The sequence below is a fragment of the Glycine max genome, chromosome 14 (genome assembly GCF_000004515.6).
Source record: "Glycine max cultivar Williams 82 chromosome 14, Glycine_max_v4.0, whole genome shotgun sequence".
Lineage (NCBI taxonomy): Eukaryota > Viridiplantae > Streptophyta > Magnoliopsida > Fabales > Fabaceae > Glycine > Glycine max.
The window spans coordinates 6,868,802-6,880,912 of record NC_038250.2 but is presented as its reverse complement, the minus strand read 5'-3'; the positions used below and the strand labels follow the sequence as shown (position 1 = coordinate 6,880,912).

Sequence of the window (12,111 nt, the reverse complement as noted above, 5' to 3'; positions counted from 1 at the left end):
ATAACTTTTTGAAATAGCCATTTTGAAATAAATGTTCTGGAACACCCATTTTAGAATAAATGTTCTGGAATAGCCATTCTAGAATAAATGCTCCGAAGCATTTATTTTGGATTACCAGCCATATTAGGTTTTTATAACTTGTCCCAAAATTAGTTTATAAAACATGCTGACCCTTTGAAAATCAATGATGAATTCAGGTTATAAGGATAATAGATTTAATTTCTGAAGTGTGATTTATGAAGTTTTTTTGTTCATACATTTTGCATGTCTAATATTTGGCAAGAGAAAATATCAAAGTATTTATGGTCAACAAATATGTATGATAGAGATTGGTATAGAAGATTGAAAGACGCATTATTAAACAATAGTCCTTAATATATTTTGTTTTATTTTCAATCCTTGTGTTTATGAATTTGATTGCACAATCTAATGAGAAAATTTTAATATTTAGATGCTCGTGGAGTTGCTCAAAGAGATGCTAGCGGAGTTAAATGCAGATGAGGAAGACCTTGTGGAGTTCACAACTGAGCTGGTGACAACATGTTGTGGTTGTGCAGTGGAAGTTCCTTGGTGGTGTAGTGGTTGCACAGAGGAGGAAGGGGAAGGTATAATTTGAAAAGGGTAGTTTGGAGTTATTTTAAAATTGGAGGTGCATAATGCTTAAAGGGAGGTGTAGGATATAATTACCTAGAAAACAATAGGAAAAGGCCCATATCATTTTATTTTGGAGAAATAAAAAAGTTTATTTGATGAGGGTGAAAACATTTCAACTATTTACATGGAAAAAATGTAAAATATACGCAAATAGAGTTGTTAGAGATTCGAAGTGAGTTCCTAGGAAAAAAATCCAAAAAGGTTAATTTTATCAGTTTTTTAAAGCTCCCTTTTCATGATTTTTTTACAAAAATTGAGCTCTTTATTTTTTTAGAGCTTCTATAGAAATAGTGATTGTCCCGACTTTTTATTTTTTTTTTAAAAAAATGTTAAAAATAAGTTGAGCCAAATATTACTTAAATATATAAGATAGGTCTGAGGAATTTAATGTGTCTAGAATATGTAGTATAACATTGCTTTCGTAGTTCTAATTTTAATTTTTCAATTAGCTAGGTACTACTTGATGTACATATATTGAAAAAAAAAATAGGTATTCAAAATATACTACTTTATTTTATGATATACAGTACAAGGGAATTGTGTTTCCTTAAAATATTTGAAAGAAAATAAAAGTTAGCAGTACACATATAGTTTTTTATTTTTTAACTATGCATTAATTGATGTTCTTGTATCTAATTTCATTAATGTTTTTTTTTGGGTGAAAGGATAATTTCATTAATGTTGTTAAGAGGAAAAGATTGCATTTTTTTTTTATAATTAGATAACCAAATTAAATAATGCTAATAAAAGAGGAGCCAAAAAATAATTTAACTTCTTATTTATTATTACTTTTTCATCTAGCTAATTTATCATTTTTCTATTTAAATAAATTTGAATTTTCTTTTATTTACTTAGTATTCTCTTTTATTACATAACCCTTTCTTCCTCAACATTTTTTTTATTCCAAGTACATAACCCTTTCTTCCTCCTTTTATGACATTTCTTTTATTCCAAGTACTTAATTTGGAGTTCGGATTCTCTACGACCCCTGCAGTCCTTTATTATAATTAAGAATGAAAATATTCATATTTTTAACAAACATGTAAATCCAATTAGGGGTGACAATACGGATTTATTTGTCCCGTCTTATCACTAACTCACCCAAAACAGTTCAATCCGTCCTATTCCATATTTTATATATGGATTGAAAATGACTGTCTGTCTCATTTTTTTATCGGATTGATACATTAAAATTAAAATATTAAAATAATAATAATAAATATATTTTAATTGATTTTAATTAATTTTATTTATTTATAAATATTAAATAATAAATACTTACTAAAAAATTAAATATGTTATCTTAAATTTTGAATAATAATTTATTTTAAAAAAATAAATTAATTAATAATTAATAATATATGTATAAAATATCAAAATAAAATAAGATTGATAACCATCCTACTTTTTCTCATCCTATTTTTTGATTGGTCAAAACAATTTGATCCGACAGCTCCAACTCTTTTTATCACCCCTAAATCCAATGGTCAAGACCCCAATTTTTAGAGACAACAGTGTTGCAGAGATCCAAAGATCTTAATTTGTTGTATGCCATGATCTTTTTAAAGTATTTAAATTTATTTTTATGATTCCTTTTCGATTTTAGTCATTGAATTAAAAACTAGGCTATTCTGAATTCTGACAGTCTGACACCAATCCCATTGATGAAGGGATTTTGATTACAAGATAATTACAACAGAATATTACAAGCTTGTAATATTTGTCCCATAAAAGAAAATATCTTAAGATATTTGTTCCATATTAGTATGGGTAAGATTTGATTAGATATAAAAAAAAATATACTGAAAATACATATATAGTTATTAAACTCTTAAAAAATTCTTAATAAATTTCATATATCTGCTTATTTATTTATTGATTTTATCATTTATTGCACTTAACAAATAAACTTTTTTCGCGACTGGCCATTATGTATAAGATGGTATGTACGTACAAGAATCTTCACTTAGTACGTGTTTCAATTAATCCCACTGCCGTTGCTTTCCATCGCACAAAGTCACAAACCCTACCATCTCTCCCAACATCAATATTGAACCTCATTTATCTTTTTGTAAAATGATTTGACAGCACAAACATGAAATGTAGTGCTCTTTGCTGGCACCCACGTCCAATCTTTATTTGGTGGTTTACGAACTTCCCCAACTTGAGGAGCCAACCCTAAGTTTCCATGAACGTCTCATGTTTCCTTTAATGGGTAGAGAAATGAGTTTCAAAGCAAATTGAAATATTATATTCATTTGACTATAATTTTCGTTAAGGGAGAAAAATATTTTATTTTATTTTGATACTAAAGCACAAGGCTCCACAGGGATCCTAGTGGGGTTCAGAAGTGTATATACCTTCCTTTTGCAAGCAATTTGTTTTAGGTTTTCAGTGCGCATTTTGGTCAAAATAGCTTACACTTTTAATAACATATCTTGACACTAGGGGGGCTGGGAAGAATATGCTATGAACTACAATAGTCTGTCAATTTATTTAAGGAATTTAATTAAAAATATTGATAGTGCATTTTTCTTAATATTTTCTTCTATATGCGAGTTGATATGTAAGAGCATCAACAGTTTTCAGAAAACAATATATATTTATTTTAAAAAAATGATTTAGCAATATATATGTTGATCATTATTAATACACCCCGATTTCAATTTCTTTCATTCGGCTTCTCTAAAAGCCTTATTTTATTTTATTTTTTTATGAAAAAGTGTTAAAATTAATGCATATATACATTTTCTTGGTACATGTTATAATCGAGTTGCGTATTTAATTTTAATAACACACAAAAAAAATGTCTATAACAACAAGTCAACAACAAATATAATAATCGTGGGACAAAAAATAAATAAGATGAATTAAAAGACGACTTTATTACGAATTCAAGAGCACCAAGCAGCTCTTTAAATTGTGTATATTTCATAGGAAGAGCTACCAAAGTAGAAGAAGAATCCTGCTATGTATTTGTGTTGGACTTGAGTTAGGGCAGTATTATTTATAACTTCTAGAGGAAATCTAGGTGACGAGTTTTACTAATTAATAACTTCCTCTACAAAGCTAGAGCCGTATAGCATCATTCATAGAAGAAGGTGCTTTGGTCAAAATGGTTTCCCGCAAATCTTTAGCTTTATCCTCCTCATAATAACGTAATAATGAGGTAATTAAGTAAAGTAAAATATAGCAGAATACTTATTCTATCGGAATTAGTACTAACCATATAATGTTGATAATCATAGAAATGAATTATGATCACTAATCCGACTAGCATCAACAAATATAAACTAATAGAGTAGTTAGTCAAATTAAGTAAAAGCACATTCATTTTCCTCAAATTCTAAAAGAATCTAGGATGTGTATATACTCTAAAGACTAAAGAGGAAGTGAAAGGCTAGTATATATTAATAGTCTAAAAATAAAGATTATAATTTGTATAATATTATTAAAATAATTAAAATATTCATCTAACTCCCCAGGAGTTATTAACTGATATATTATTGTGAAAATGTGCTCGAACGATCGAGTTTAGGCTCCAAAGTATACACCACATTTTCCTCCCAATACAATAGGAACAAGAAAAGGAAATTCGATTTAAAATTAATACTTAAATTAATTAGAATTTTATACTAAATTTTAATACAATTATACCATTAATACAATATTTTTTATAAATACCTACAACTTATTAGTTCAATGTATTTATATTGTGATTAAAAAATATTCAAATAAGAGATTAGATAACGTGCACCACTTGATTTTCATAAGAAATATGTTAATAAATTACATCTTGGATGTATTTAAAAAAATATTATAGTTATAATTTACTGACGTATTTATTCTAAAATATATAAAAGTGGAATTATGTTAGTAAATTTTACAAACATTTATATTGTACTTTCACTTATTTTTTTAGAAGTAGTTTGTTAACAAACCACTCCTTAATTGTTTTTAAGAAATATTGTAGTTATAATCCTATTAATATATTTATTTTTTTTAAAAAAAAAAGTGTGAGTATATTGTTGGAAAATCAAAGGGGATAAATATTAGAGAGATTTTCATCAATGAAACTTGATGTTTTGGGACATATTAGTCTTCTCCTCGAACGAAAATCATTTTTATCCACAAATATTTCATGATGACCCTTAGAGCTTAATTGTGACTCTCCCGTCCCGCCTAGCCATTGTTGCCAACATGTTCTAGTACCTTGTATAGACTCACGCCCCTCAGAAAAAAAAATTGATACAAGAGATCCTTATGTTCATGATCCTCCGTTGTCATTTTACTCGTATGAGCCAGTCACCAAGTCGAACCAAGAACTTTAATATCAATTGTTGTGAAACTGATGAGGGTAAACACCGGGAAGATTTTCACTAATGAATCATGAACAACTACACTAATATAAGACTTTACCTCATACTTATACTTTAACAATGCTTTGATACTAGTTGTTGAGAAATCTAAAGAGGAAACAGTGAGGAGATTTGTGTAACATCCCAATTGAACTCAAAACACGATTCAACATTAAACGTGAACGCCTATTCTCTAATAAAGACTTGAACTATGTATGATTCATCATTTTACTAGAAATTAATAATCCCAACTCTCATTTTGCATTGGTTGCTTGTTATTGCTGTTTTTTTTTCTTTATATAGGGTTGGCGCAGTCGAGTGAGTGGAGAGGAAGAGAATTTTGATGGGGAATTCATCAAGCCACTGAACATATACCAAATTAAGATCCCATTATTGAGAGACTTAGAAGACGATGATATTACCATTTCCAATCAGAAAAATGTTTTATATATCAATATCCATTATGCTATAATGCACCTAGAGAAAAAAAAAAAAAAGAGAAGAAAAAAATATAAATATTATAAAGTTATAATATGATAGGAAAAGAGATTAACAAGCAAAATGGAAATGGGGGTTGAACTAAACTTGTTCAAAGTTAAAGTGTGTAGGACACTAACACTTCTACTTCACCAGAGTGACAGTAACACGTGAAGTGTGATGAATGGCATAGTTACTTCCAATAACAACTTAATTGACTCTCTCAGTGTCTGGAATCTAGCTATGGCTGCCAACAATTTGAAGAATAAAGTTGGATTCGCACCAGAAACGTCTCATCAGAGCAGACCATAGTGGGAATGTGTGTGGTTGTGTCACACTGTTCACGGTGAATGAATTTTTGCACAAGACACATTTATAATACTAATAGAGCACGACATGCAAAGAAAAATTCAAAAGCAACACTTGAAGATACTCTCACAGTTGCACCAAAAAGAGAAAGTACTTCCTATTGGACGTTGAAGTCAAATAAAGTATATTATTCTTGCGTTCCTAATTATTCTGTAGCTGAATTGTATTATTTTGTTTTTTATTTTGAGAATTATGGTTCTTGATTTTTTTTTTCAAGTGAATTAAGTCTTAATTTGTTTTTTTGCAAAGTATATCTAATCTTTTGAGAATTCTCTTTTATGTAGAATCCTTACATTCTTTGATTGGTCCTTGCCAAATTCTCTAGATTTATTTAGAATCCATTCTTGATCTTGGTTTCTTGCTAAAATTGGGGCTAAAATTCTTTCATTCTCTGATTGATAAAGTTTCTCCATTAAATGTATTAGATATGCTAGTTAATTGAATCTTGATATGCTTTTGTTGCTTAGAAAGGTTGAAGTACCTCTTGTGTATATATTCTCCATAATATATTTTTTTTACTTGCCAAAAAAATTCCTAAATTCTTATGTTCTATGCAAATATTTGGAAATTTATGATAAATTTAATATATGAAATCATTTAAAAGTTTGGAAATTTAAAATTTAGTAAAAAAATAGATGAAATTTAGAATAATTACACTCATCCTCCTATAGATTCTTGAGATTTTATACGATACTTTTGTCTTTTTAATTCCTACAGTAATCTCCTTCTTTAATTGTTTGAAATACATAAATACATTTCATTGACACCTCCTATTACCTTAAAAAAACAAATTATTCAGTATACTCCTACAACAGAGTCATTGTATATATGTTAAAAACATAGGAGTAAATATTGTCTGAAATCTCAACAAACCATATATAATTCACATGAGTGTAATTTGCTCTAAAGTTTAAAAGATATAGTACTAAGTTGTTAGATTAGAGTTTGAAGAGGAGAAATTTGAGATTTTAGATGACATTTGATGATTTTGAGAACATGGAGGTATAAAAATAATTTATTGATTCAATTTATGAACTTTTTAAATAGAAAATAATAATTTGAATGTATAAAAAAAAATTCATAGAAAGATTAAATTAATTAAATGGCTCAAAATAAACTTGAAAATAAAAAATAGCACGTAGTCCATTAAAATTAAAGACTTAAAGTAGAATTAAACTTATTATCTAATAATTTTATATTATTAAAAAATATTCTCATTCTTAAAAATGATAAATCTCTACCATATTTTTGTTTTGATGCTATTACAGCCTTTTTTGTTTAGGACAAATATTTTCTTATTGAATTTTATCATTGCTGCACTCTTGGAACTTAAAAGTATATACTATATATGGTTTAGTTAGAATAGCTCCTCCACTAGCTAGCTAATCTACCCACCTAATAGCTATGAGTATGACATATTTTCTTTAAAAAAAATTATATCATTATGTTAATATTTTCTTTTTAATTAGTTATTCAATTAAAAAATTTAAATTTATTTAATTAATTAATATTCAAATTTTCAATTAATATTAAATATAATAAAAATATTTAAGTTTTTATTAAATTAAGTATGTTTAATTGGTTCAACTAATAATGTAATTCTTAATATATAATTTAATTATTATACATTAACAATATAAAATAATTTTACATGATTAACCAATCATCCTTATTATTGATGTGATGTAATTTTTAATATAATCGGTACAAAAATTAATAAACTTATAATACTTTTGATAATTTTATGATTAAATAATAATGTTAAATATATTATACAAAAATTTGAATTCAAATCATACTAGCATATATCACATAATTAAATAGTTTAATTAAATTGGTGAAACAGAATTGAATAATTTAAATATATTCACATATATATACATATATATGTTGCCGAAATTGGGGTACGTGGCCCCATACTTCCTAGAAGATCCGTGGTTGCAAAAGAGAAGAGAGAATCTTGAGGGAGCATAATGATGCACGAGTTTACATTCACCATTTTCAGTATATTTCCCCACGTTCCCGTTATAAATTAGATTAGTTATTAATATTGGAATAGCTTAATTTCGAATTGCAGGGCCTCTTGCCTCAAGGCCTATATATACCCTCCACAAACAATATTTTGCAACCACATTCAACTCTGAAATTCTCTAACTCTTCTCTAGAATAGAACTAGTACCTCTCACTCTCTGATTACACAATGGCCAATTTGAAGCTAGTGTTCACCATGAGTTCCATTCTTCTAGTCTTGGTGTTTTTCAATGGAATTCTTCCAGCTATGGGGAGGCCACTGAAAAAGGAGCACATAACAACAACCTACGAAAACAGTGTCAAAGAAATGGGCACAGTGGAAGACAACAATATTCTCCTGTGGCGCCGCAGCATCATAGAAAATAATGCAGCAAATGATGGTGGTGTTGATAAATGGATCGACGATTTCCGACCAATGGATCCAGGTCACAGTCCCGGTGCTGGCCACTCCTCCCCTACCCCAAAGGACGCTACTAACGGTGCCCCAAGGCCATAGGTGTACATCATTCTCCTGCATATAATAATAATAATGGTTACTTCATGCAATAGTTTTTTTTATCGGTGAAAATTAAAAAAATATATCAAATATTTATAATATCTCATACGTCTTATTTAATAAATTGAACTAGACTTATTGACTACCTCATGCATTCATGCATTAGTTAATTATATTTCATTATTATTATTATTATTATTATTATAAAATATGGCTAATTAATTAGCCATGTCATAGATGATAAATCATAACATATAGTTTGTCATGTGTGTACTCTAGCTTTCAAGTCTTTTAATTTGTGAATTTGTAAATTAAATTACATCACTTTATTGCTAATTAGCATCTTGGAGATTAAGGCAGCGGTGTTGCTGCTTAGTTCCCACTTTGTTTTTCTGTCTTTGAATATTGATGTAAACATGTTGCCATAAATAATATTAGTGTTGGTTAAATAATGATGATAGTCTTTGTTGTAAGCAGATTTTTTTTTAATGATTATATTTCCCATTGTTCTAATTATAAGATATTATTAACTAATTCAGATATATTAAGAAAATTGATTAATTTAGTTATTAATTACAATATTTTTTTCAAAATCACTACTAAATAATTAATGTATGAAGAAAAAATAGAAACAATGAAGTTTTAATTTTTTAAGTTAAACTCTGCAATTCTCCAATTATCGTGAGAGAGAAAGGGAAAATTCATTACATTTATTATTTGTTGAGACTAAAATAATTAAGGATATTTTAGTGAAAAATAATTAATACAAGAATTGATTAGAAAAAATCTTACAAAAAAAGACAAGAAAATTTCAAAATATATAAAAAGGAAGTAAATAGTTTTGTTCTTTACGTATGATGGAGGCTAGGGGTTTTTTCTTTTGAAAGGAGAATAATTAGATTTCTTAAAATTTAATGGCTAGGATTTTTATTTTTTCTTTTTCCTCGTACAATCATAGAAGTTATGGGTGGTCTTGGTCTCAATCTCACTTAATTATATTGGATTAAATTTTTAAATTACTTAAATTAAATCTAACACAATTCAATTATGACGGGATTAAATAAGGGATTCTATTTTTTGAATCCAATCCAATTCAATCTGATCACCCATGTCATATAATTTAATTTATTATATATTAACTAATTATTAGATACAAAACACATTAATAATTTTTAGCTTACAAAATTTATTAAATTATTAAATTAAATCACTCATGATTTTTTTAAGTTATTGTTTTTATTTTTATTGTCTCAATTTTATTTATATTTTCACATGTTAATATCATATTTTATTTTTATATAAAATAAAAATATAGTATTAATATCAAAATCATTAATTATATTAGTCAAATATTTTTATAATTTGGTCTCTTTTGAGTGTATTAAATCATTATATATTTATAAAACTTTAGATAAAAATAAATTATTATTTTAGTTTTTAAGAAAATAATAATAATTTTTAAATATTTAGACTTAATTAAGTCAATCCAACCTAACTCATTTGTGATCAAGTTGGGTCTGCAAGAAAAAAGAAATTACATAAATCTGATCAAATTCAACCCCTAAATTTTAATCAAATTAAACATGTTTAGGCAAATTCAACCCCTAAATTTTAATCAAATTAAACATATTTAGGCAAATTCAACTTGACTCATTGAACTCCCCTAATTAATAGAAGCCCCTATATATACCACTCTCGTCGGAATAACTACTTGAACTGCACCACCAAGCACATTGGTGTTCAACAAACCCATTTTGAAATCGATGAGGTGAATTACTTTAGTTATCTTGCTCTCATTTTTTTGGGGCTTAACTCTGACAACGGTTTCCAAAACAGCCTAAGTCTATTCAAGGGCAAATAATAAATCACATATAAAATCCCTCATAAATAAGAAAACTAAATATTTACAAAGTTAGAAGTAACCAAGACACATGTTCCCACCTGAGTAATAAATAAATACGAAAAGAACTTTGCAGCTACAGGTTCCAGACCCAGACTAAGGATGATCTGCACTAGCTCATTGACATAAATTCATAAACTAAGAGGAGTTGTAAACATTGGCCTCCTACACTTCAGAAAGAGACAACAGCATTGTTCCTGAAATTTCATTTATACTTATATTAAATATAAAAAAATAAATTGCACATTGTAGCTATTGACATTTTTTTAAAGGAAAATCTACATATTTGTCGTGGCTCTGTTACGATGCCAAATAAACTGTTTTGTGATTCATACTCCTCGACTCATCCTTACATAGTTACAATTTTTTTTTCCTTCTTAAAAACAAATCTGTATAGTCGAAGGCCATGCATGTGTTTTCTGTTTTTTTGGGCCTTCACCTATTGTAGGGCTTTCGCCGGGTTAATTGATTGACAATTGCTTCCTGCACTTCTTTTAAGTTTATGAAACACCTGTTATGAAATGTAAAATTACATTTCGGAATAATCTTTGAAAGAAAGGTTATTCTGAAATGTAATTTCATTCTAAAATAGGTGCAGGAAGTAATTAGGAAGATGCATGAAGTAATTTCCTAATTGATTTATATTACACTAAGGACAAACCAAAAATGAGATAGCATGAAATAAGGAGGTTTGTTATTTATACCTCTTTTTACTCTTCATACTTCCATTTTTTAAAAAACTTTTCAATATTTAAAAAAAATATTATATACTATAAATTGAAATAAAGATGTGTTTCTTTTACAATACATAAATGAAAATTATTTTCTATTGTGTATCTTAAAACGAACACCTCACTTTTTACATTTATAATGCAAAACAAAAATTAATTTTTATAATATATTATTTCTTTTGAAAATTATGTCAATGGTTGGTGTAAAGTATTCATCTATTTCACCATCTCCAAAGCTTCTAAATTGATACAAAGACTAGTTTTGTATGATTTCATGTTAGAGAATTAATATCCATGAACGGAATTTGCATAAAAAGATTACAAAAAAATAAAAATAAAAGTAAAATTAGCGGATAGTGCAATAACAAAATGGGCAGTGTGAATAACAATCCCCATAAAAGTGTCAACAAATTGAAAAAAAAAAGAAAAATGTAATTAAGCCAAGCATATTTCAGCTGAAAAAAAGTTTAATAAATATATTTAATATTTGTTACATTTAATATTATATATGAAAATATACTTCTTGTACTAATTGGTTTTCTAAGTTTAGTAAATATGCAATTTTAGTATAGTTTGAACTGCACCAATTAGGTCTTCAAATATTATAATTATACGACTCCAATCTCCTCATTCAACATGGTTGATGTTACATTGACTAATGTCATTTGATGTGACACTTCCTTGATGATTTTAATATGATTTTATGTTGACATGGTGATCCATTTAAAATGCTTACTTAATTCCTCGTTAGCATGCATGTTGATTTCAGTACTTTAGGTTTAATAATGGTGTGATTTTAGTTCCAGAATATATTTAATGATGAACATAATAAATATTTATTTTATTAAATGTTTATTATAAATATTAAATATAAAAAATATTGATTATATTTTATATATATATATTATCATATTATTGGTATAAAATATTTATCGGCTTCATCAATAATTAATCTTGGTTAAAAAATTTGAATGATCACTTTTAGTGAAATTTTTTTTTTCAATCACAAATTTATTTTTTTTATTATAAGATTCGAATTCAAAACTTTACTTAAAAAGATTAACTCTAACGTTACTCTGACGAACGACTTGTCAA

The 12,111-nt window shown here is 27.1% G+C and overlaps 1 protein-coding gene across 1 annotated transcript; it reads left to right on the top strand.

The window, feature by feature from the left end:
- Positions 1-7,773: 7,773 nt before the first annotated feature.
- Positions 7,774-8,837, top strand: LOC100820052 (precursor of CEP5). The gene has a single exon (XM_014766885.3). The coding sequence runs from the start codon at positions 8,059-8,061 to the stop codon at positions 8,383-8,385; it is 327 nt and encodes a 108-aa protein (XP_014622371.1). The 5' UTR covers positions 7,774-8,058; the 3' UTR covers positions 8,386-8,837.
- The last annotated feature ends 3,274 nt before the right edge of the window (positions 8,838-12,111 follow it).

Coding starts and splice junctions, on each gene's coding strand:
- LOC100820052 (XM_014766885.3), top strand. CDS start 8,059: ATGGCCAATTTGAAGCTAGTGTTCACCATGAGTTCCATTCTTCTAGTC.